At 39.3% G+C, this 27,150-nt stretch overlaps 2 protein-coding genes across 5 annotated transcripts; one reads left to right on the forward strand and one right to left on the reverse strand.

Annotated features, from left to right (window-relative positions):
* Positions 1 to 956: 956 nt before the first annotated feature.
* On the reverse strand, positions 957 to 9,871 carry eif5 (eukaryotic translation initiation factor 5). 3 transcript variants are annotated; one of them, XM_063497061.1, is made up of 12 exons: positions 9,763 to 9,871; positions 8,949 to 9,173; positions 7,403 to 7,682; positions 7,138 to 7,219; positions 6,417 to 6,589; positions 5,922 to 6,033; positions 5,626 to 5,756; positions 4,562 to 4,723; positions 4,231 to 4,392; positions 3,915 to 4,079; positions 2,200 to 2,340; positions 957 to 1,416 (listed from the first exon to the last, which is right to left on the reverse strand). In XM_063497061.1, exons 3-12 carry the CDS (start codon positions 7,472 to 7,474, stop codon positions 1,318 to 1,320), a joined length of 1,299 nt encoding a protein of 432 aa, XP_063353131.1. In that variant the 5' UTR covers positions 7,475 to 7,682; positions 8,949 to 9,173; positions 9,763 to 9,871; the 3' UTR covers positions 957 to 1,317. The 3 variants fall into 3 exon arrangements, with proteins under 3 accessions (XP_063353131.1, XP_063353133.1, XP_063353134.1); XM_063497063.1 differs by lacking the exon at positions 9,763 to 9,871 and adding an exon at positions 9,483 to 9,581; XM_063497064.1 differs by lacking the exon at positions 9,763 to 9,871 and adding an exon at positions 9,290 to 9,307.
* A 238-nt stretch (positions 9,872 to 10,109) lies between these two features.
* vps29 (VPS29 retromer complex component) lies at positions 10,110 to 15,130 on the forward strand. Of its 2 annotated transcripts, none has more exons than XM_063497066.1 (4): positions 10,110 to 10,211; positions 12,545 to 12,736; positions 13,159 to 13,394; positions 14,635 to 15,130. In XM_063497066.1, exons 1-4 carry the CDS (start codon positions 10,209 to 10,211, stop codon positions 14,750 to 14,752), a joined length of 549 nt encoding a protein of 182 aa, XP_063353136.1. In that variant the 5' UTR covers positions 10,110 to 10,208; the 3' UTR covers positions 14,753 to 15,130. The 2 variants fall into 2 exon arrangements, with proteins under 2 accessions (XP_063353136.1, XP_063353135.1); XM_063497065.1 differs by lacking the exon at positions 10,110 to 10,211 and adding an exon at positions 11,058 to 11,243.
* Positions 15,131 to 27,150: the final 12,020 nt, after the last annotated feature.

Genomic DNA, 27,150 nt, shown 5'->3' on the forward strand with positions numbered 1-27,150 from the left:
TCTTCGAATTCAATTCGAATAAATGAGAGCTTTAAAGGTCGCTAGTATCTTTTTTCTTTTCTTTTTTTTTTTTTTTACAAAGTCTTATAGGTTTCATACAGGATACAACATTTATAGGTCGTAGAAATAACTCTTGGATTTCTAGGCTGTGAATTTCTACACCACAGTTTAAGTTTGAGCTAATAAGTTCACTGTTTCCACTGCTGGAAAAGTGCAATATAATACGTTCGTCCGTGACATGCAGCTCTAAATCAGTAAAACTGAATAAACAGTAAAGCTGCCAAGTGTAATGAAGGAGTTTTCTTTTTACAAAGCATCCGTCTGCAGGTTTTTCAGCCTAGCAACAGTTGTTCTTACCAGTGTTTTATTAAGTAAACCAATGTCACCTTATTCAAATTTCTATTTCATGCTCAGATGAGGAAGAGTGGTATAAAACAAAGTTCAGTATAAATGGATTAAAAACCGCATTAGTTACATTCTGGCCTTTTATCTCAAAAACAGACGTTTTATGTGAAACTGCCATTTTGGTTCCTTACATTGCAAATTAATTCTCAGTCAGTTTCCAGGTCTCTTTCTGTAACATGAGGCGAATGTGTATATTTATTTAGTACGACCAGTGGCGTTACAGATAGTTGATCTAGTGTTGCTTGAACTTTGGTTTCCTATTACAAAACATAGACACATGCATATTTTTCCTCCCTTACAGAGCGGTAGTGCAGGTTTTTAAAAAACACATGCATCAGCATGCTCTGAAAATCAATCTGATCACTTTAAGAATTTAACAATTATTTTATTTTGGATATAGAAAAGTCAAACTTTTGGCTTCACAGCACAACATTTAAGGGAAGATTTTTACCCTCAGATTCTCTGTTAATCACCTACCAGAGAACCCTTTTGGACGGAACATCACCTACCAGAGAAAAACTGTCCAATCTCACAGATGAAACAGTCAAATGTGCTGGATAGCAAAACATTCATTCTTTATTGACTGGAAAAATACAAGGACCAAAAAAAAAAAAAAAAAAAGAAAAAAAAAAGAAAAAAAAAAGTGCAGTCAAAACAAAACCCCCAAATCACCCATGATTAAAACCCCCAAAAGCGATTTCATTTCATCAACTGAATACACTTCAAAATGACAGCGTTAATGTGCAGCAGATAAAGCGCTATGTTAAATCATGCCACTAAGCGGAGAAGGGATCGCAGAGAGGGGTGGTGGTGGGGCAGGTAGTAAAGGAGGGAAAAGGCCAGCCATTTAGCTAGTACAGGGCATCGTGAGTCAAAGCCGCAAGTCAGGAAAAGCATCATCACTCGAGTCTCTCAGATCGCATCGATGTCAATGTCGTCCTCTTCTTTCTCTGGCGTGTCTGGTTTCACAGTCTCCACTTTGAGCTCGCGGGCAGAGGACGAGTACACCACCTGAGGACAGGAAAACATGCAGCTGCTCAATAAACACCCCCGGCTGCATCAGCATTGTGAGAGGAGAGCGTCCTCTCACAACAGAAACAAATCTGTCGCATTTTAAAAATTAGTGCAACTCTAATCTTCATCGTCAGCATGCCTACTGTCATTTTTAAATGAAATTAACTTTCAAGCTGCTAACGAGCGAGATGTCAGTAGACCGGAGTCACCCTGTGGTGAGCTGGTGAAATGGAATATTGGAATTTTATGCAGGTTTCATACTCAGTCTCCAAGCATAGTCTACAGGTATTAAAGTGATTTGATTTTCATACTAAATTGCAGTTTGTTTGTTTTTTACTCGTACAAAGAAAAAAAAAAAAGCCACTAAAAGTCTGCATTTTAAACTGAGTGACACAATAGTCACAGGACTGGCCTCTTTGTGCTTCCTCCTTTCAGGGTGCAGCTTCCTTGTTGGAAATGTTATTCCTAATTCTTCCAGGAACTAGTGGGCGGAGCTGACCTAGTTAATGATGCAGCACACCTGAGCAGGCTGACAGATTGGTGTGAGTGCATGCATGCATATATGGATATAAGTATACAAGTAAATGCACTCACTTATATACACCTATATCCATAATGCACACTCTGACACTGACTACATGTGGCAGCTGGAATACGCGAATAATTTTCGCTTTAATCTGGATGTTCTCAGTAACTCCTGAACTACAGCTGTTTTTTTTTTTGTTTTTTTTAACGGTAATTCACGGCACACAGCCAAGTGACCACTTCAGATAACTCTACCTCAACATTCTCATCATCTTCCTCCTCCTCTTCTTCGCTACCCTCACTCTCCTCCTCTGCCTCCTTCAGCCATTTGACAAAAGGAGCGGCCTTGGCATGGATCTCTTTGGCAAGTTCCTTGGAGACGTACTTCTTAGAAACCTGATGAAGAAAAACAGAACAGATTTAATGCAATGACTGATTTCAGTGTAAAAGACCTCAAATAAACAAGCCCTTAGGGTTATTTGAACTGTAGTCTTCATGCTGCTGTTGCAGTATTTAGCATCCAACAGTTAATGTGTATCCAAAGTAAATAAAATACCGTAACAAAAGTCACACAGTTAAGGGAAAGTTAGCTCAATTTTCAGGATGTACAGACTTAGCAAAATGTTTAAAAACTCAACTAATTCTGTATTTATTAATAGCACATTTTATCTTTATACCTATTCATTCCTCCACTTCTATTGTTTAATATATTTAATTCACACATTTTGAATTGATTACAATTCAATTTGCTCTCAGCTGTGTCTATTTGTTCCCAAACCAGCTTGATTGCATTTAAAATATGCCACACACAAAATTTAAAACCATTAGGGGCCTCAATAGTGCACCAGAATCTCACCCCACACACAAAGCCCCTTTAAAAAGATCAGGTCTTACATTTCTTTGTTATTGGCCTTTTTAGGCTTTCTTTGGTGGAACACTGTCTGAAAGGATGTGTTGAGCCTAACACTCTGCTTTTGTTATGCAGTGCAGGTTAGGTGTGTCACTCTCACTCCCCACTTGTGGTGGGAGATGGGGAGTCAATGTATGGTCAGACTGGTAAAACAAAACAGACTAGCTTGGGCTGCCACACACACACACACACACACACACACACACACACACACACACACACACACACACACACACACACACACACACACGGGAAGTGTGAATTCATTCTTTGTCAAAGGCGGCCCTAGTCCACTGCACTTCCTGCTGTTTGATGTATTAATGTCCTAAAAACACAGCTCCTGACCTCAACTATTTGGCAGCATTATACTTTCAGCTGTACTGCCTCAATCATGCATCGGCTGATGTAATTTGTAGCAATTGTCTGCATTACATTTTTAAGGCTTAATATAGTCGTACTCCTGCAGCTAAGGACCTGGAACCAGACAAATATTAGAGCTCATGTTTCATTTGCAGAATGAATCTGTTCAAACAGATTTCAACCACCTCTTCCTCACGCTACTCCAATCATCAATATTACTGGGGAGGTTTGATATGACGACTGACACCTCTGCATACCGCAGTCTGTTAGGTGTTTTTAGTGGCTCAGTGCTACAGTTTCCGAGGTTTATCCAAGTGTCCCCTGAAGCATTTCAGTCTTTCAAAGTCAGGGTATTAGACAAGTTCTAATTTCACCAATTTAACAAATACCAGCTTTCAGTAGAATACAGTTTTGATTTTTATTGTTTGTTACTCTAATGAAGGCTCTGTGCTGCAAAGAATAAGCCTAAATCTAATTTACTTTGCCATTTCCCTTTTAAAGATCTATCAGTGAGTGCTCATAACTGATTCATAGGGTAACGATTAATTACCATCTGCTCCCAGGTCACCTTTAGGCTTTTAATTTCTGGGCAAAACGGGATCAAGTTCAGCAGGCATTTCTTCACTCCCCCCCTCCTGTCTGGAGCGTGTTTGATTCAGAACGCAGGGTTTAACTTGACATTAGTAGTTAAGTCCCTCACCTTCTCCGCCCAGGCGAAAATCACATCCTCCTCCAGCAGGTCAGCGTCGTACAGGTCTTTGAGGATGATGGGAACACGTGGCAGGAGCTGGACCTGATGCAGCTTCACGACACACTCAAAGCCTCCCAGCAGATACTTCTGGGCTTTCTTGTTGTTGTGGCAGAACTAAGGAAAAGGTTAGGACAGCCATAAGACATGTGAAACACACCCTAATGTGAGGAAGAGAACAAGACTTACAACTTTGAGTGCAAAGTTTGAGGTTACATCAAATAACAGCACCATGAGGACACGCAGCACAGACTTGAAAATGACTTACACGCAGGAAGTGACGTTTGTACTTCTTGATCTGGTCACGGATGTTTTCGTTGAACAGCAGTTCGCTCAGGATGAGCGGGCCCATGGCCTTCACATCCAGGCGCTCTGCCTCCGCCAAGATCTCTTTATCAGCTGCGTCAATTGTTCCGCTTTCCTTTTTGTTCTGCACATTTAAAGAACATATGGTTACAGGGGAGAAGCTAAAGTATCTCCAATTCTTGTGTGTTTATGCGTAAAGGCCAAGCACCGAACACCGGTTCTTCATTTTTAAAATGTACTTTGTTTCACAAACTCCTGCCGAGGAATATTCAGGACAATCGGGGGACCCTTACTTTCACAAAGCTGTAGAAGAGGTTGACCCTATCCTCGAGGGGTTTCTCCAGGTCCTCGCTGAGCGTTAGGTTCTTGGCGTGATCGCTGATCTCCTCCATTCGCCGCCTCTGTGCCTCCTCTGTAGTCTCCTCTGCCCAGTCTTCATCATCGTCATCTCGATCCTAAACAGGAAACCACAGAGGATTCAGGCAAAGCGAGATGGTGCAGAAACACTCGGGCTTGCTTGGATTTTGCATCTTAATGGGTCATATTATGGTGAAATGCGAAAGAGACATGTGCAGCCAATAATAGTAGTAGTAGTAGTAATAATAATAATAATAATAATAATAAAAAAGAAAATTAAATGCAACGAGAAAAATATAAAAAATTTGCATTTTTAAAAAAAAAAAGAAATTGCTGATGTAAACTCAGACTAAAGAGAACTCTTTAATTTGAACTGGAGGAAGTGGTTCCGGTTGAGAGCTTCGAGGACACGTATAGTGCAAATGTGGAAGTTGCTAGACTCAGTTTTTATGCAAACGCCAACTCTTTTTGGAGGTCTTTGGGTGTCGGCCCCACCCTTTCAGTGGAAAATCCATTACAAAGAATGTTTCACAACACAAGTATCAGTGTGGACCTTAATCATTATTACCATTCCTGTGAAGGGGGAAATGTGGGATACATATCATGAACTGTGAATACTAAGGAGTTTGAACAGTTCTACAACACTGATCCTTCACTAGGAAATCTGCACCACAAATCACTACCAAGCATTAAACCTGAGCAAACTGTCACCTCTGAGCTTCTTATTTTGACGGGGTTGGTTGCTGAGAACTTTTCAGAGTAAGGGTAATCGGGGAAAAAGTTACAATTTACACCAAAATAAAAACAGCATACGAGCACGAGAAGACCCTTGAGTCTCTACTCAAAAGCCACTAGACTGTGTGGCATTAGTGTCTAAAATAAAAGCTGGCACTTTGCTGACTACTACTGACTTCAATGGTGTCTGAGAAAACCCGTGTGTGAAATGAACAGAAACGTTTTGTGCTAGTGTCCCGTGGCTGTAGAAGGCCAGCAGACGCACCACAGCCTCGGGAGCATCAAAGTTGTCATGGTTTCCAGCCTCGCCACTGCCAGAGCCGTTCTCCTTGTCCTTCTTGCGGTTCTTCTTCTCCTTCTCTTTCTTCACAGATGCAGATCCACTATCATTGCTCTCTGTGTTAGGAAAAACACAAAAGTCTTCATTAGCAAGTCTGTCTTGGGGTTTTGGCTGCAGTTCCCTTTTCTGGATTCACCATAGAAATTTTCAAACTTTTTTTTTTTTAAACTTCAAATCTTCATGAAAATAAGGCAGAACAAGGAGGGGAAAAAAAGTCTCACCAGGTGGGTTTTTGAGGATGAATGTGCAGAGTTTGTGTCTGGTGTCTAGCATGCCACGGTATCCACAGGCCTTACAGGAAGTACCAATAGTTTGTTTCTTGGGATTGACATGCTGCAAGGACAGAAAAAATAAAAAAATTTGTACCTAAAAAACTGCCACACAATCTAGTACTCCTCTTTATACAAGCAACTTTTCTTATACTGAATCTAAAGTGGAAGGAAGTAAGTGGAAAGAAATAAAGTCTCCTTATTTAGTAATTTAGTATTTGTTTATTTATTTATTAACCACGTGATTTTCATAAACACAAAGGAAATAAATGAAAAAAATTTCAGGTCATAATAGCCAATAAAAGGGGACACATTATCATCATTAAGTCATATAGTTGTATTAAATTATTACTTTGTTCATTCCCTTTCTGTCACCCACCCACAAAAAAAAAAATAAATAAAAATAAATACTCTGCACCTGCCCCAGAGATGCTGTGAAATATTTACCAGATCAGTTTCAGGGTTGTCACACTCGGCACACAGCACAAATTTTCTGATGAACCCATCAAGCATGTCCTGCAACTTGTTCGCCTCGTGGGATCCGTTGACGATGTAACGATCGTTTTTGGTATCAAACTGGGTCTGAGCGCCGAGTTCACAACCAAAAAACTTGGTCGGGTCTGCAGAGGAGAGGAAAAGCAGCACATGAGGCCACCATGACCCAGCAAAAAAACAAGGAGACTTTGCCCTAGTAATTATTGATTTTGAAGAACGTTACTGTTTTTTTTTTTTTTAAAGATGTTAAACATTAGGTGTTTGTTTGCTTTTAAACTGGCACTGAACAAGACAGACATTTAAGCTTGATCATCAAATACTCCAACTACAAAACTGTGTAAACGAAAAATGTCAAGAGTACACAAACTTGTCGACCAAGCCAAACAGCCTTTTTCCCCTAACTGCACATCTTACAGTCTCAATCGAATCGGGTCATTTCATTTGAGTAATTACCACATTATCATGTTTAAAGAATTAAACAAACAGAATATAAACAAAACATCTCTCCTTCACCTGAGATGAATATTACAACGATGAATTCAAAAGAGAAAAATAAGAGAATATAAAAATGAAAGTCAAAAGTCGACAAAAATGTCATTCTGAAAATAAACAGACTTTAACAAGCTCTAGTTCAATTACAGCTAAATACTAAGATTTGCATGTTGTTACTCACATGTTGGAGGCCTGTTCAGAGCCTTTGCAACATCAACCATGTTGACAATGACCGTCTTGATTCCATTCCCTTTGCCTTCAACCTGGATTGAAAGGAAAAACCCACATGTTAATATTTACACCCAAACATTTATTCCTACAGGACTTCAAAATGTCAAACCCAACGCTCGTCTCAGGAAACTTTAGACCAATTCCAACCACTATTCTGATGCTGGTTTTCTCTCCCCAATGGACAAATCTAAAAAAAACCAATAGCGAGTGGTTACCTTGGCAATCAGACGGGGCATCTTGTAGCGATAGAACTGGTCTGACACGCTGCGGTTGACGTTGACAGACATTTTGGCTGGATGTCAGCACTATCAGTAAGATAAAAGGATCTTGGTTGGGGATTTTTCGGGATCTTCTGTCTGGAAAAGAGGGGATGACATAAACGACTGCAAGCGTGCTCGGTCTCTGACATGAAAAACGTTGTGCCGCTGTGGCTGCAAGCTCCTTGCTTGAAGTCTAGATTTCCACCACACAGGTTCCAACGGCTGCGCAACAGCTCTGAAAGACGAGAGGGACAAACATCAATATTTAATAAGGAAACCCCACAGTTCATGTGGGTGTTGCAATCCTACATTGGGTGCAAATACAGGGTTTTTCCCCCCCACCCCCCCAGATTTGTAGACATGCACTCATGTTACACTTCTAGTCTGTCTTTACAGAACTTGGTTAACCATCTAGTCTCTGGAGGAGTTCGTTTATATTTTAGTTCTACAAAGTAACAACTTGATGACTGCTGCAATTGCATAAAGACAGCAGTGCAAATATTACATTTCAGATGACTTATCACGTAAAATAAACATCTTTTCACCACTGTCAGAGTTTATATACCATCCAATTGAGAAAATGTACCATGATGAGAACAATAAGATGCAGTCTAGTTTATTTTGTGAACCCAGTGGTTCGTAGCCTTGGTAGCATCTAATCCACAGGAAAACAGTTAAAGATTCCTGTGGTGCAGGCCTGCTCTTGAGTGACTGCCACTATTAAGAAAGACCAGACTCCATTACGACACCGATCCAAGCCAGAGGGAGAGGCAATCCAGGACTCAGTGGCTCCCAGAGACGACTTATTCAAATCATTTTCTCAATTTAACAGGAATTCCCACAAAAATGGGCCAAGACTGAAAATATCCCAGCAAATCCAAATCATAATCATGTGATCCAACAGTGAGCAAGCATGACGTGGGCCCAAAGAAAAATAAAAGCTCTGCCACAAAGCTGGATGTTTCTCCCACCTTTTGTTGCCATATAATGCACAAAAAAGAGCTTTGTGAACACCCTTTGTCTTACATGAGGGCCCCTGGCTTTAGTCATATAAGGCCTGCACTTTTTTACTAGGTCACAAACAGGGAGGCCTAGCAGCTGCCAAACAACTCCCCCCGCTGATGGTTTTAATATCAACAACAAAGTCCGCAGCAGTTATTGTCTCACACACGCAAGTGCGGGTCGCAATGAAATGCCTCCCAACTTGTTTGCGACTGACACAGTGGTGTCCGATTTTAAGATCTTTAAGAAGGGCAGAGGTCGAGCCTATTTCAGGAGGAGGCTAGCTAACTAGCTTAGCAGCTTGGTGCAGAGTGCGTCATACAGTCACTGCACACGAGTGACTGACTGGAAGACGCCATTTTGATACAGTGGTACGGAAAATCGTGTCATATTGCTCAATAACGCTGACTAAAGCGTTAGCTTTGACAAACACATAACACGACACCATATATCGCGCAAGAAAATTGAAATAAATCGTAGACTGCGTCCAAAAACTTACCGTTTTCGCAAAACAAAGACATAAACACAACGCTGATCTTCCAAGAGCCGCAGTGAACGGTGGTCGATGCCTGGTGCTGGTTGATGTTATTGACTGCAACAGGGTTTCTTAATGATTTTGATGCTCTCAAAGAGGCACAGTTAACGACCATAAATATCCAGAGTGCGGCTGCTCTTCCTCAAAGGCAGAAGGAGGTTATCTGGAACGTCCTCGGGCTTTGGGGACCTTTGGGGGGAAAAAAGAGATCGTTTCGTTATCCACACAAACTGCGAAGTAAACGGTTTATGTCGAGCGAGACAGCCATCTGTGTTCACTGGGTGGGTATTTCAATAGTCACGTACAGCATAACTGCCACGAGGATTAAACGCTCCGTTACGCCCGTTAGCGATAGTGCCACACCGTGAAAAGATAACGTCGGCCAGCTAACTGGCTAAGGTTAACGTTGCACGTGTTACGCAATAAAATTCCCCATAAATTATCTTATAGATATAACAATGAAAGCGGGACAATTAGAGTTAATCCACCAATTTTTACCTTCAAATTGACCTTCATCGTTAGCATTATCCGATGCGAAAACAGTAGCTTGAGGGCCAGTAAATAGTCAGATCCCGTGCGTTAAAATGAAACGAGTGGACGTCACACAGCTAACGCAGTTATTAGCCAAGTCCAATCAACGCGGTTGACGGAAGATAACGTGATTAAAATTGTCCTCGGTGGTAGCTAGCAGCTGTTTCTTTGTAAAATTACAATCATCGCTGTGAAATCGTCGTTAGGATGAGACCATGTAAATGCGATGAAATAATTTCGGACCTACCTCTCGAATGTTCTGCGAAATGCTGCTACTCTCGTCGCTTTTACCAACGAACGTCAAGCTAACAGCTGCAATAAGTCTAGCAATATCCGGGTCTCAGCATTAATTTTAAATTAAAAGTCTGCTGAAGTCGCACTCCATGTGTATGTGAAACATGCACATAGAATATTTTGGGGAAAACCCCATCCTTTAGGTTTTAAACAAACGAATTATAATTAGAGGCATAAAATCGTTTTAGCCACCTGATCTTGCTTTCAATGCCAGACTGCAACTGTTACCCCCTCAATACTTCTCTCAATTACTCCATACTTTAGCTGTTTTATTTTGGAAGGAAAGGGAAACAATAAGCTTTTATTGACACATCCTCGTTTCCCATTGGCTGACGTCGTGACGCTGTACGTGCGTAGGCGCTTCCTCAACTTGACTGCCTGCAAGCCGAAACATTGAAGATGGTGAGTATGAAATGGCGAAAAGGCCACGGGTTCTCACGTTTACATTTAGTCCTTCGAGCGCTCGACTTTTTTATGAAACTAGCTGTCGACGTAAAGGGACCGTGATCATGGCTTCAGTTTCAGGCTGTGTTGCATTAAAGCTCAGTTCCGAGATGGATCAACGATCACATGACAGTTGAGCAATTTAGTCTCCAAAATTCACCGGAACAAACTGCAAACACCCATAAAGTCACACATTTCCATTGCACAGCGGGCTCCCAGTGTGTCTTGCTTGTTCGTGAATCATTTTGTTATGTGTTTGATGGATATAACGACTTCTTTTACTTTTCCCTTTTTGCCAATGACTTAGCTTCCGGAGCTAATAGAGCTAACACTTCATCTTACGATTTTACGAAGCACTTTCCTGGTCTGCTTTAATGTTTATCATCCAGCTAGCAGCCCGCACTTGAACAGTCATTTTTAAAATTTATTTATTTAATAACCCAGCTAAACAAGACTTTTGCTACTTTGGAACTACAACTCATAGGACTACATTCATTTTGTTATGTTTTATAATTCCCAGGTTCTGTAGTTCGACATATTTATAAACACAAATACTTCGATACTTGACGATTCATCGGAGCTTAATTGCAGCCATCTATTTGATTTGCTTCACCGCATTATTTTTCATTTGCTCACTGTCAGGCGACTACAATATGTTTTGCTTAATGATTATCACTAACCATCGACCATTAACAACTGTTTCAACCACATTGTTATTTTAACCTTTTTTTTTGGTTTGTTTGAATGATTAATATCTGTCTACTTAATCCATTCACTTTTTAATTTCTAATTTCAGTTTCCCCTTCTTGTCCCCACTCTTTCTTGTCTTTATTTTCATTTTTTAAATTTTGTTTTTGTATTTCTTTACCCCAATCTCTGATCATGCCTCATGTTGATCTCTCCACGCACATCACGCCTTCCTCTCTATCTCACCCCACCACCCCACTCTGCCTTTTTTGCCTGTCTCCAAACAACCAGGCTGGTCACCGGGTAAGTGTTCCCGCTCTGTCCTGGATCCCTGTTTTCTGATCGCTCCTCTGCCTGGCTCACTAACATGGGACTGGGATTGCACAGCCCCAGAGGTCTGCTGTTTCTGCATCTCTTGCACAAGTAGCTGCTGCTCCTATAGCAACTGCAGTGCACTGAACTGTTGCCTAAGCAATATTAATAAGACACTAATCATTGACAAGAAATCCACTAAAAGTAACACAGCAGGAAGCTAAAAGATGTTTCAAAGTCTAAACTACTAAATTATTTTTTTTTTGGGGGGGGGGGGGGGGGGGGGGGTTTCATCAGTTTTTAGAGAGGGTAAACTGCAGTTTACTAGGACAGAAGATAACATGATTGCACAAATTCAGACCAAGTGTAATATTGTAATATAAAATTTTGAACATGGTCTAACATACTTTTGTGCATCAGTCCTGGTTTGTCTTAATGTTCACCAGTTGAATTCAGATTTTTCTTTTTTTTTCTACCCAAGTCATCACATACTATCACAGCCATTGCTCAGAATTTCTGTGCTGGCTAGTAGTTAAAAATATTTGTAGGTTTAATGTTTAATATAAACTCTCGGTTTTATTGGTGTTTGTTTCTCATGGACTCTTTGTGTAGTGTAAAAACATAACTACCTCTTTTATCTGCCATTGAGCGTCTGAAATCCAGCTGTGCCAATTCAAACCATATTTTTCTGTCATGGGCTGTTTTCCAGTTGTGTCGAAAGTTACTTTCACAATGCCCAGTTTGGACTCAGACACTCAATTTAGTCAGATCTTTACTCACAACTGTTGCTTTTTTTCCCCAGATTTGAGCTTTTTGAGTGAAACCTGTTTATCCACTGTACTAAATTAATCTGTGCAATAATGTAAAACTTTTCTGAAAAAAGTACAGGAGAATTTAACAATAACTAACTGAGGAGTATAGCGGTTATGGTGGAATCTGTTTGCATTATTCTCTTCTGCAGAATTGACCAGTGGCGTCCCGCAGGGCTCTGTCCTCGGCCCACTTCCCCTTTCTGTATTCTTATGCTGCAGCATACAGGCTGTAGCAGGGATGGGGCATAAATTTCTTTTCAAGGGACCACATGAGAAACTGGGATTGTTGTGCCACACCAATAAGCTGAACTCAGTTCTGCTCAATATGAATTTTATCTCTTTATAAGCTTATTGGTGCGCCCCTTCGCAACTGTCCCATTTTCTAATGTGGCCCACTGGGAAAATGAAATGCTCAGCCATGGCCGAGAGCTCATCGGTGGGTAACTAACCTGTCTGCGTGTGTCTCTGCGATGATATCAGTTGGTCCTGGTGTTAGGTGACCTGCACATCCCGCACCGATGCAACACGTTGCCAGCCAAGTTCAAAAAACTGTTAGTGCCAGGGAAGATCCAGCACATTCTCTGCACAGGGAACCTCTGCACCAAGGAGAGCTATGACTACCTGAAAACCCTCGCTGGGGACGTCCACATCGTCAGAGGAGACTTTGATGAGGTTTGCATCTGTGTGTGTGAACAATAAAATAAACCACGTAGAAGATACTAATCACTGTAAAACAATTTTATTTCAAAGAATGTTCAAAAACAGGGTTCAAATGATGTCTACAAATTGTGTTTCTGCATATTAATAGCACTGAGGAAGAACATCATTTGCTGGTCCTAAAGACTGATTGCTCTGTAATTAAATTGTAATTGCTGTTCTCTCAAACTGAGATTTATCCATGTAGATCATGATTTTCAAATGATCCCATTGAAGACATGACATCTTTTAAATATAGCTCATTCTGCCATTTGCTGTCTGTTTAAATGTGTGCATAATTAGTACTTTATTAGACTTGTCAGATGAAAGCAGTGTATAAACCTTACTTTACTCCATGTTTTTCTCATCTCTAATTTGTTCTCCTGATATTTTCTCAGAACCTGAACTACCCAGAGCAGAAGGTGGTCACAGTGGGCCAGTTTAAGATTGGACTCATCCACGGCCATCAAGTGATCCCCTGGGGCGACATGGCCAGCCTGGCACTCCTCCAGAGACAACTCGACGTTGACATCCTTATCTCTGGGCACACACACAAGTTTGAGGCATTTGAGAATGAAAATAAGTTTTACATAAACCCTGGTTCTGCAACTGGAGCCTACAGCGCCCTGGAAAGGTGGGAGCCAGTATAAACCATGAATTTAGCTTTGTTTAGGAGGAGAGTTAGCCATGTTTTCATGATTTTGACATCGGAAGGTTGGTGGTTTGAACCCTGGCTGCTTCAGCAAAAGTATCAGTATCTAGGTGCAAGATACTGAACCCAGAGTTTCTCTTATTGAAGTGTGAATATTAGATAGAAAGCAGTTACATTTCTACTCGAGTGCTCAAGTAGAGTAGAAGAGCACTGTATAAGATATACTTATAGACATTAAATTCTCATAGCCCCGCATAGAACAAGTACACAGCAATATACTACTCGACATGTACTGTGGAAAAAACACGGGTGATCATATACTGCAGTAAAAAAAGTGTTGAGAGTCACTGGGCAACCTGCCACTGTCCCTGCAACAACCAAGTAAAAAAAAAAGTAAAACATGCTCTGCACTTGTACAGTGTTTTACTGCTCTTAGCTGTGCACTCAGACACTTTCAGCGACAAGCCTCATACACCCAAGCACGTTGTAACTTTCACGCACACACTCACACTCCAGTGGATTCATCAGGCTTCAGTATCTTTCCTGAAGACACTTTAGCATGTGAACCAGACTGGAGGCTCTACATATTGAACCAAGCTGACAGAATTTCAGTACATTGAGATGCCCTGTTTTCATTGTCATTGCAAAAAGAAATTTTGACAGTTAGTTTGGTTAGTCTGTTTGAGATTATTTTCACAGTGAAATATCATATTTTAGTTATGCATTTCCCTTAATATGCTACAATTTTTACAAACACTTAAAAATAATGAAAAATGCTCTTTCTGATGTGCAGAGTAGTAGAATATTTGGAACGATTTCATATTTTGATAACTGATTCTAATTGGAGAACTGATCATCAGCAACTAAGAAAACTGTGATTGCAGAAGCCAAATTATGGCATCTTTTAACATGAACTAGTTTTCCCACATTATAACAAAAACAGATTTTTGCTCATGTCGCATAATAGATCTCCATGCAGATAGTTCTGGATTCATTGTTTGAGGTTTTTAGATATTTGTCTCTGAATTTTCTCTCTCCACACAGACGTAATGGCAGCAACTGAAATTCTGTAAATCCTGCTCAAAGCATTTATGTTTTACACAGATCTTCTAGGAAAGAAACACTGCTGTGGATGTTTTTAATACTGAGGTGTTTGCAATTAAAGGTTTTTTTCATTAAACTGGGTGTAATTAAAGAAATGCATCTGTTTTCTCTCTCACAGCAACATCATCCCCTCTTTTGTATTAATGGACATCCAGGCATCAACAGTGGTCACGTACGTTTATCAGCTGATCGGCGATGACGTCAAGGTGGAGCGAATTGAGTACAAGAAATCTTAAAGGAGAGCACAAAGAGATGGAGAAAAAATTGCATTAACAAGGCTCAGATTATATTTCATTCCTGTCCACCAGGGGGCGGCAGCTCCCTCAGAGTCACCACAGTGTTAATGCTATAACTTCTGTAAGTTAACTCTAAAAGACCTGTGTATTATATTGTTTATATGTCATCAGCATTTGCTTATACCTGAGCTGTCTTTTGGTAACTGTAGAGAATGCAATAATATTGGGTGCCATTTTTTTTTTCTTTTTTGGGGTTTTTTTGTTGTTGTTTTAATAAACACCCTCTTCACATCCTGTACATGTAACAGGCCATTGCTTCCTGTAGTTAGCCTCCTTTTATTCATTTCTTTCCCACAATAAAGATGTAATTTCACTCCATCTGTTGCTGTGTGTTAAATGATATTGACAGCAGTAATAGCCATGCATAAATAGTGTTTTGGTATTTCATTTGGGAAATTCAAATTTATTTATACTTTTACTCTTCTGTCTTGAAAACTTTGAGGATAACTCAACGTGCTTATTTGAAAAATAAATCCCCTAAGTTTAAATGCACATAATACTGAAACTTTGTGATACCACAAGGACAGAAAAAGCCTCCCTGTTCCTGATTTCAGGCTACTGGAATTTTTAAACCTCGACTTGGTGTGCATCGCTCTTTTACACTGAAAGCTGTTTGCTTCTCTGAAAATTGCAAAGCACTGATTTTTGCCATGAGGGAATTATGATCATCTTTGCATATATTATAGTGTTGTCTAACATTCTAGTTATGCCCCCATTAAATAACACACCTGGTACAAATCATGATCACAAAAAGGTGGAAATGATTATTAAAATGGTTTTGAACCACATATTAACATTATTGGCGGGGCCATGGCAAACATGGACAGGCTACATTAGGTTTCAGGTTACCTTAAATAATAGTTTAAAAAAGGCCCCTAAGTCAAGTGAGCCAGTGTTGTGTCTACACATAACAGACAACTTGGCAAATCTATGAAAAATGCCCAAGAAAGCAGTCTGACAGACATGAAATAGTATTTTTGCACGAAAGAATGTGATTCCTAAAAAGCTATCAGCTAAAAACTTGGCATATCTCAGCACGGTGTGCAGTGTGGCCTTGACAAATTTGGGGAAACTGGACCAGTAGAGGACAAAAGAAGAAGTGGCAGGTCTAAAAAAATCTATTTACAGCATAAATGTTTTGGATATGACTCACATTACTGAAGCAATGTGGGATCATCTTGGCAGAGAACAGAAGGAACAACATCCAAAGACGACAGTTGAATGACCTTGAAGAAGCCCGGAGAACTATTCCTGAACGCTAAAGAAATGACAGGAAAGCTGCCTTTTCTTGCAAAATATCAAGAAATGATGGGATGACTAAAGACTTTTGCACAGGACTGTAAAACAGATGAGTAGAAATTAATATCAGTGACTATTAAAGTGAAAATACAAGTTCCTAAACAGATAAAACAAAAGAGACAGTCACACACAACTATAAACATATACATTTAAGAATCGCACATGCAGAACATAGATGTCAATGAGTTTATTGCAAGTGAAAATAAAAAAAATAATACAGTTATCAGACATCAGCATATCATCAATGCCATGCCTCTCTCAGAGAGTTTTCATACAGGACCTCTAGTACACGTGAAGAATTTGAAGATTTTAAACTTTCCTGAATTCCAGAGGTACTTATGCAACTAATGCATCCCAAAACATCTGTTTCATATCAACAATGGGAAACCTGTGTTAGCAGCAAAAAAGGGGAAAAAAGGCTTTACTTTTTCCATTAACACTAAGAAAAAAAAAATCCAAGTCGGCTTCATTTAGCCAATGAAATTAAAATACGTCATTATTTTGAAAGAAGAAAGCAAACTCTTCTTTAAAGCAGCCGAAGAAACAGTATCTGCTCGTGAATACTAATGAGCCTGTGGCCAGCACCAAGCGCTAAGCACGCCAGCACAGACACGCATAAGCAACCGCTTCCCATTATTCCTCTCTTTAACGGTAGCGATCACGTGACTTCATGGAAATCAAGTCTTCCAGGTTCCCCCAGTCTACATTAACTTCATGTTTACATCTTACAAAAACTGATCTTGCAGATGCATAAAACATAGTTTAAAGCTTAAATAGTTTTTAAAAAAAATGAAAAAAGATAAACAGTTACACATTCTGATAAGGAGGAATTCGAACTTAACACAAAACTAAGACACAGCTGTACATGTAGAAGCTCACATACAGAGTATTTATTTCTACAAATACAAATAATGCACGATCCAGATAACTGTAAACAATTTCTAGATGCAAGTGAAAATCTAAATTCAAAATTCTTGAAGCTTTCCTTTAACCACCAGTAGTGTCTGATCAGTATGTACAGTATATATACTGGAAACTGAATTTTGTGGCATTTAAGTAGCAGAAAGCATCACTATATTATTATAAAAGAATCACAAATCAGATAAGCTGTCACCATCCCATCCTCCCACAGAGAGTGAGCTCAGACATTCACTCAGAGAATCATTTGGTCCTCCCTGCTCTCCTTCCTTATCCGACAGTCTGATCCTGGCTCCTGGCAAAAAATGAAATGTTTAACTCTACAGAAGAAAGTGAATATTTATAAGATAGTTGATAATATTCTTGGTAACTGGCATACTCTCACTAGCTGCCTTATTATGTACACCTTGCTCATAGTGGATTGGACTGACTGTTGATGCTCTGTGGCAAAGATTCAACAAGGTGCAGGAAACATCGCTCAGAGGCTTTGGTCCATGTTGCTAAACATCCATGATGTAAATCTCCCATCTCACTACAAAAATTGCTCTACTTGACTGAGATCTGGTGACTGTGGAGGCCATTTGAGTACAGTGAACTCATTGTCATGTTCAAGAAACCAGTTTGACATGATTTAGAACATGATACCCTATCATGGGGGTGTAGCGCTCATAAAGGGTCAGATATGCACAATACCCAGGTAGGCTGTGGCATTTACACAATGCTCGGCTAGTACTAAAGACCAAAAGTGTGCCAAGAAAAACATGAAAAAATGATATCCTCGCACTAGCATCTACCTATACTGTTGATCCATGGCAGAATGGAGCCATGCTTTCATGTTGTATACTCCAAAATCTGACCTGAACTTTGCATCAGAAATTGAGACCCATCAGACTTGACAACCTTTTTTCAGTCTTCTATTGTCCAATTTTGGTGAGCCATCAGTCTCCCGTTCTTAGCTACAGGAGTGTCACCCAGTCTGCTGCTGTAGCCCATGTGCCTCAAAGTTTGATGTGTTGTATATTTAGAGATGCTCTTCTGCATATCTGGGTTGAAACAAGCTGATTTGTGAGTTACTGTTGCATTCCTATCAGCTTAAATCGGTCTGGCCATTCTCCTCTGACCTCTGGCATTAACAAGGCATTTTCATTTTGCCTCTCACTGAAGACTTTGTTTTCAAACATTCTCTGTAAAGCCTAGAGATGCCTGTGTGGGAAAATCCCAGTAGATCAGCCATTTCTGAAATACTAGCCTATCTGTCACTATGCCATGTTCAAAGTTACAAAAGTCACCTTCCTTCCTCATTCTGAGCCTCAGTTTGAACTTCAGCAGGTTATTTAACCATGTGTGCATGCCTTAATGCAGTGACTTGGCACCACTTGCGAGTTTATGCGTGCATACTTGTGTTTATGAGCAGTTGAATAGGTGTAATTAATAAAGTGTCCAGTGAATTTTTGGTTCACAGATGATTGTAAACTAAAATTTAACATTTTTGAAGAAAGTTCCAAATAATTACAAATGCTTTGCTGACTTACTCCTTGGACTTTTCGTTCTCTGTGTTTTCTGATGTCCACTTCTTAGTCTTTCTATGTGTTGATGCAGATGTATTAAAGGACCTGCAATTTTCAAATATGTTACATTAAAACGTTTTGATGCATGTACTGTTTATAAGATTGGGGAAACCTGCAGTTAGCTGAGACTGAAGAAGTCACTTGGATGAGTGACGAAACGTTTCTCCCACAAAACGCTACGTCCAGATGAACAGAATCAACTTTTGGAGTGTTACATTAAAAGTTTTATTGACTTCTGTTTATTTAAAAAAAAAAACAACATTTTCAATTTTCTCATTTTGAATGAAGTCTTCTTAAGTTCTCTGTATTACTGTAAGATCTTAACCTTACAATATAAAGAACTTTGATGCAACTGCTGTTGTGATTTTGCAGCATATAAATAAAACTGCATTGAATTGAGAATTCTTTATCATTAAATAATATTATTTATGTTTTTTAAAATGAATAGTTTTTCTTTTTGTTGTTTTTCCTTTCTCAGTGTTTTTCTCTCTTTGCTTTCCTTGGTCGGTACTTTCCAACCCAAGGGGAATTTTGTTTTTTTTCTCCACACTGTTGCCAGTTGTTTGCTTGGGATTCTGGAGTTCCTATCTATAATGTATTGGGAACTTTACAGTATAAATTACCATGAAATGATGGTTCTTATATTTTACATTTTAAAAAATATAAAAATGAGCTAAATATTGTGGCAAAAAGTTTTCATTTTAACTCTTTGCAAGTCTGAAAAGTAAACATGGAAATGAGCTGCTTGTTAAGTGCTTTCAAAATCTCCATATGTGACAACTATAATTATCTACATGTGCAGACTAGTTCAGATGCGTAAGGGTGTTAGAAGGACATATTAAAAAGGGAAATAAGGTGGGATAAAATAAGGTGAAGATCCTTAGGATATTTAAAATATTGTAACTTAAGCTATCACTTGATAGCTCACGTCTCACCTGGCTTCTCTGTTCTTTAGGAGAGAGGGTTTTCTAGAATGTCTTGCACTGATCTTGCTCTTGTTTTTTGACCTTGAAGAAACTTCTGATTGTGTTTTTGATAGATGATCCTCTCTGTCATTCTCAGGTGAGGCCACAGAAGCCTCAAAAAGTATGTCTCTTTTGTGGTTGTAGTCTATGACTTGGCACAAAGACAAAACAAACATACAAAACAAACCACAGTGTGAAAGCCGTTATGTTGCTCAATGACTCACTGTAAAGGATTGTGACAGGATAAGTCAGATGCTTATCAGTGAAAGTGGTTTACAAATGGTTTAGAAAAACAGAGAGATAGCACACAACAAGAAGTTACATTTTAATTTTATTTTGTTTTGGTTCTTCTCACCTGCTCGTATACACCTGTACTGCACGTTCATGTAGTGCTGGGTGACGAGGCTCCGGACATGCTCAATGCTATAGGAAGCTGCAATGCTGTACAGATACTTCCTCTGAGCTGGTGTTAGTGCTGTATGCTAAGAGGCAGGCAGAGATCACTTTTCACTGGGATCCACACCGAACATATGAATCCACATGTGCAAACACGGTTCGGTGTGGATGTTATAGAAGTTACAGAAGAAACATGAATGTATGCTTTTGCCAGTGCTTCTAAAGTCCTCTGACTATGATGAGGGCACATTATTTGCTGATTATAGTGGACAAAAATGGTCTATAGCCAATACGATCAACAATTTACCTTCAGAAATGAGGCTGTAGTCACACTTGTGGGGATTTGTATAGCTGTTAGGCGTTGATCAGCTGGTCTGCTGATTTCCAAACCGCTGTTGATGTTTCCAGCACTATTTTGAAATTCTGTTAGTAAATAGAGAACAGACATTTAGAAAAAGTTACATTTGAGATTAATTGGCATTTTTACTTAGAGGCAGGATGTGAGGAACTATGGAGGCTTCAGGTGAAACAGAGAGACTGAATAAATCAAGCAGGAAATAATGCATAGGTACTGACCAGCCCCTCTGTGACTGTGACAAAAGGCAACGTTACCACAAAGAGATGCGAAATAGCTACAAAGATACTCAAAGTGACTCCACATTGACCAATAGGAGATGCAAAATAATCGTGTCTGTAATTTGAAAAATGAAAATTTTAAAACTGAAGACCAAAAGATTACAATTTTTATGCCATATTGACTTATTTAACTAATGTAACACTGGTAAACTAATGGACGTCAGGTTCTTCAGATGATTTCTTGTTGGATTTTGTGCCATAAAGGACTCTCAAATAAAAGATTTTAAAAGCTTAAAATCCGCTCAAAGACTTCTGGAGTCTTCTGGAATTCTTGCACACAAATTTAACCCATTTTGATGTTTGACAGCTGTAAAAATGACATAAATCTTCTTTTAACCTGAAATTTGATGACTTGTCCTTAAGTGACCCCAAATACATTTACTATAAGATTATAAAGTGGTTTATAGTAAAGAGCTTTTAATATATTTAAATCCTTATGGCTGTTATCATGTCTTAGGTAAAACAGGACATGATGTCATGCAATACAGTGGCTTGCAAAAGTATTTGGCCCCCTTGAACTTTCCCACATTTTGTCACATTACAGCCACAAACATGAATCAATTTTGTTGGAATTCCACGTGAAAGACAAATACAAAGTGGTGTACGAAAATCATACATGATTCCAAACATTTTTTACAAATAAATAACTGCAAAGTGGGGTGTGCGTAATTATTCAGCCCCCTTTGGTCTGAGTGCACTCAGTTGCCCATAGACATTGCCTGATGAGTGCTAATGACTAAATAGAGTGCACCTGTGTGTAATCTAATGTCAGTACAAATACAGCTGCTCTGTGACGGCTTCAGAGGTTGTCTAAGAGAATATTGGGAGCAACAACACCATGAAGTCCAAAGAACACACCAGACAGGTCAGGGATAAAGTTATTGAGAAATTTAAAGCAGGCTTAGGCTACAAAAAGATTTCCCAAGCCTTGAACATCCCACGGAGCACTGTTCAAGCCATCATTCAGAAATGAAAGGAGTATGGCACAACTGTAAACCTACCAAGACAAGGCCGTCCACCTAAACTCACAGGCCGAACAAGGAGAGCGCTGATCAGAAATGCAGCCAAGAGGCCCATGGTGACTCTGGACGAGCTGCAGAGATCTACAGCTCAGGTGGGGGAATCTGTCCATAGGACAACTATTAGTCGTGCACTGCACAAAGTTGGCCTTTATGGAAGAGTGGCAAGAAGAAAGCCATTGTTAACAGAAAACCATAAGAAGTCCCGTTTGCAGTTTGCCACAAGCCATGTGGGGGACACAGCAAACATGTGGAAGAAGGTGCTCTGGTCAGATGAGACCAAAATGGAACTTTTTGGCCAAAATGCAAAACGCTATGTGTGGCGGAAAACTAACACTGCACATCACTCTGAACACACTATCCCCACTGTCAAATATGGTGGTGGCAGCATCATGCTCTGGGGGTGCTTCTCTTCAGCAGGGACAGGGAAGCTGGTCAGAGTTGATGGGAAGATGGATGGAGCCAAATACAGGGCAATCTTGGACGAAAACCTCTTGGAGTCTGCAAAAGACTTGAGACTGGGGCGGAGGCTCACATTCCAGCAGGACAACGACCCTAAACATAAAGCCAGGGCAACAATGGAATGGTTTAAAACAAAACATATCCATGTGTTAGAATGGCCCAGTCAAAGTCCAGATCTAAATCCAATCCAGAATCTGAGGCAAGATCTGAAAACTGCTGTTCACAAACGCTGTCCATCTAATCTGACTGAGCTGGAGCTGTTTTGCAAAGAAGAATGGGCAAAGATTTCAGTCTCTAGATGTGCAAAGCTGGTAGAGACATACCCTAAAAGACTGGCAGCTGTAATTGCAGCAAAAGGTGGTTCTACAAAGTATTGACTCAGGGGGCTGAATAATTACGCACACCCCACTTTTCAGTTATTTATTTGTAAAAAATGTTTGGAATCATGTCTGATTTTCGTTCCACTTCTCATGTGTACACCACTTTGTATTGGTCTTTCACGTGGAATTCAAATACAATTGATTCATATTTGTGGCTGTAATGTGACGACATGTGGAAAAGTTCAAGGGGGCCGAATACTTTTGCAAGCCACTGTAGTAGATGTTCAAAACCTCATTAATTCTTATTAATTAAGCATTCTTTATCCATGTATTGATGTCAGGTATTTATACATTCTAAATAGATCTGTAGTTCAAAATTTGATATGAAAGTTAATTAAGGGAAATTCTTGGAGTAGGTCAAATTGACCAGGGTCATATTAGGTCATCTTAGTCTGCAGGAACCCAGAGATTTGCACATGGGCTCAGTTACACTGTCAAACCAAAAGAACTTCTAATTAAAAATCAGCACAAGTGAGCTTTCTTCCTGTTACCTATCAGGCCTGACCCCAGTCAGATTCAGGTGTGGGATTTCACCTGGTTTCCACTGATCCCCTCCTTGTCCTCAATAACAAAAACCTTCCTCTCAAGTTTCAGTGCAGACAAGATGTAAGACACGTTTGGTTTATTTAGCCATGGAAGTGCATGCATAACTGAAATCTAACCCAAGGAAAAAGACTGAAATAGGCAGGATACAATGGATTCAATATGCAGAAGAGTTTAGTAGAGTGGGGTCACTCTGTGAGTTTCTTCATAATTCTGCTCATTTTTTTACTTTACTGCTTACTTGTTCATTTTTAATGATATGCAAAAATTTACACATACCCATTTTCACTGATGCATCAAAATAAACCTGCAACAGAAATGTATGAGTTATATTAGCATAAAAAATAAAATAAATGCAATAAAGATGGCATGTTTACTTTGGCATGGATTAAATTTCAAACATTACTTTACCTTGGCATAGCCTCATTATGATGGATCCCATGCAACACCTGGTTTTCAGCAGATTTCACTTGCTTTTTCAGTATGAAATGGTACACAAAGCCAAATAGTCCGTGCACAAGCAGCAGCAGCCAGTTTACCTTACCTTTAACACATATCGTCCACACTGAGGCCAGTCTAGATAATTAAAGAAAAGAGGCGGTCTGATCTAAGGACTTTGAACAGTGGGCGTGTCCTTTCAAAGATGTTGTAATTATAAACTGAAAGAAAAATATGGTGTTTAAATTAATGCTGGTAACTGTAACCTAAAGATGTCCTGTAATGCTCAGCATGGACAAAGAGTACACTGAGATCCTTGGAAAAAAGCAGCAGCGTTGGGCTGTGGTTATTATATTGTTTTACGCATGCACTACTCTAGATCTTGGAGAGGCTACTGGAGGCTTGCTCTAAAAGCAAACCAGTCCCTGTAGACTCCCATGGTACTCTCATGGCCTCCCCCCTTTATAGCAACTGTATGTTTATGTTTAATGATTTCTTTGTTTGTTCATTTGTCCTGTTGTTGCAGTTTTCTTTCCTGGAAAGATCCAACATTTTCAAACAATCATAATTCTTCTGAAAAATAAAATCTTCTGCATACATTTGAAGCTATCAGACTCTGAGAGGCCCATAAATCTTGTCCCCACAGTGAAGCTTTGTACAGTATTTTCGGTACTTTCATGTAACTATTGGAACTCTTTTATCTCTCGATGACTCAACTCCTAGTTAGATATTTGTGTAAAAAAATTTCAAGTTGTAAAAATACAACCCATACCCCAGAGAGTCAGTGGGTGTTAAGTTGTATTTTCAGTCCATGCAATAATGTTTTACCCAAACAATCAGATTGATTCTATTAAAGCATGCATCAAATAAAAATGCAGACTACCTGTGACTGTTTTACCATTTACCTTTCAAGTTTGCCGGAAGTGAGGGGATTATCCAGATCGTCTGCTTGCTGTTGTGCACGCCCATGTAGGGATAATCCCCCCCCCCCCATGTTCATAACAGCTTTCTCTCCAGAAAATATTTGTAATGGAAATTTCCTCAAGGTTTGCAGAATTAGACACACCCACTGTAATTAGTTGAGGTAAACGGTTTGCAGCAAGCAGCAACAACCGCGGGAAATTTAAAAATTTGAATGCAGCCAGTTTCATTGGCTCACGGAGGCAACTGTAAAATGTGATGGCTTAACATTCAGGGCTGATATGATTAACTATAACTACTGCTTCTCTATAAATTGAATCCCTTTAATGATTCATAATGGGTTCTCACATTCCTGTGGATGTTCCTTTGACTCACAACAACTAGTTAAAACTGTTGTATCCCAAGCAGTCCCCTTGGAAAAACCATTTCAAAAGGCCTGCCACAGTACCACAGTGTACCACTTGGGAGAGGGTTTTCCTGGGGAAATTCCAGTCCCAAGTCCACTCCTAGTCTCTCTCTCTCACACACACCTCTCATCCAGTTGCTGGTTGCTGACTTTCAATTCATCATCAAAATGAGATACAGCACTGGGGAGTTGTACTTTGTTGCAAACTATGGCAGTGACAATGGTCATTTTTTAATATAGCACATTTCATTACACTTAACATAAAAACCTAAAAACCTATGTAGGTCTACTATGCCTCAAGGCAGTGGAATCAACCAAACAAACTTTAGAAAGGCACACAGTAATTAAATATCAGCCTGTGAGAATAAAGAGGTTTTGAGTTTGTTTTTGAATGTAGACACAGCTCTGTTTGACCTCATGTCAGCAGACAGCTTGTTCCAAAGAACAGGAGCACAGTAACTGAAAGCACTAATTCTGGGAAGGTTTAAAAGATCTGTATTTGTATTAAAGATAGTTAAAGAGTAACAAAGAACAGATCCTCAAGAATCCACTGTTCAAATTTTGATTTCTGCAGATCTAAAACTACTGAAATACAAACACGTCTATCCTCAGTGTGATAAAAATCAGTTAAGAACCTGATCTGTTAAACCAACTAAATCATGAAACCTTTGAATGATGAGAAAATAAAAATCTGAGACAGGGCTACAGTTACCACGTAACAATTGATTTAAGTTTTTATTTTATTTCATTTTATTTTTTATTTTTAGCAGTGGCATGATTATAGCACATTTGAGATAAACATGGAGAATGCCAGTTTGTAGAGAGTTGCTGGCAATGTTTACTAAATATTACTTTAATGATTGTAATGTTTTTATTAATAAGTCTGGAGGAAACTTAACTATATAAACTGCCCAGGGTACCAAGATTATCTACACATATGAATATTATTTTTATAAAACACAAGTCCTTAAAAATTCTTTATATTATGTGTAGTAACTGACTTCAAATTGAACAGTGGCATGTCTTCGTTGCACTGTCGTGTATCTCGTTGACATTACATGTACATTATCTTCTACCTGCATGTTACATGTACATGTATGTATATTTCATGTAAGTGTACATTATGTGTATGTTACATCTATGTTATGTATACATTACAGGCGCACGTACCTTGTTGACCTTACATGTAAATTCCGTGTACGTTACGTATGTGTTTCGTGTACGTTGTTCGGCTTAAAAAGTTTAACAGTGCACGAGAATTAAGCTACACTTTCATGAGAAAAAATCTGGGCCAGCTATGTTTCACGCCCACAGAAGCGGTGTGGGAAGAAGCTCTTGGTGCACCGTTTTCATGCTGATGTTAATGCCAGACGCACTAAGCAATTTATCTGTAGCTTTGTGTGGACTGCCATTTGCTGTGGTTCCCAAAAACTTCCACTTTTGTAATAATATCACCCACAGAAATTTCACAAACTCACTTGTTGTAATGGTGACACATTATAGAACGCACTCAAATTCACTGAGCTCTTTAGAAAAACTAGTCTTTCACAAATATTTGTAAAAGCAGACTGCAAGCCGGGTGATTTTATACAGTTTTAGGGCCAAAAAAACCTGAATTCAAAGAGGTGTGGCCCAGTACTTTTGTACATATAGTGTACCTGTTAGCATATTTTGTCAGCTACTTTACAGATTAAAAATGTCTGTTATGTTCAACATAAATCAGTATTGCAGTTTTACTTTACTTTGCATGCCTTTCATTAACAACATGTTAGCAAGCAGCACACACATTTCTTTATTTTCTTTTCACTCTGACTCATTACATTGGCATTGATAGTTATTTATAGACAAAGTCCTAAGGGCAGAGCCAAAGAATGTCTCCAACTCACTTTCCTGCTGTTGCTTTTTTAAGGTTACTACATAATTGTAGGTTGCACATGTGCACACAGTATGTATGTAAAGCACAGTTCAGCGTCTCAGCTGACATTTCTTTGACTGATTCTTAATGAACAGATTTCATGTAGTTTTCATGTGTGCAAGTTAAAGTGGGACTCGTTTTATACTGTAGTACAATGACTCATTCAGCAATGTGTTACCACAGTGTTCACACTTTAACCCCCCAAAGTGATATATTATTTAAATGTTAGGATGTTTTCACAAATTTCACAAAAGTGAGGACAACAGGCTTTCTTCGGCGAGTTGTAGGTATTATCATTATTATTATTATAGCACATTGCATCATTACTGTTATGATGATGTCAAATGATGCAGTGCCTTTCGTTTTCCAGAAACGAAAGCATTTTGTACAGTCGCAGTGATGCTATGGGAAAATCCCTTCGACTGCTTTATAAGCTCCACGCCGCAGAGCGCTGACACACGCAAACACTAGC

The sequence above is a fragment of the Pelmatolapia mariae genome, linkage group LG16_19 (assembly GCF_036321145.2).
Source record: "Pelmatolapia mariae isolate MD_Pm_ZW linkage group LG16_19, Pm_UMD_F_2, whole genome shotgun sequence".
Lineage (NCBI taxonomy): Eukaryota > Metazoa > Chordata > Actinopteri > Cichliformes > Cichlidae > Pelmatolapia > Pelmatolapia mariae.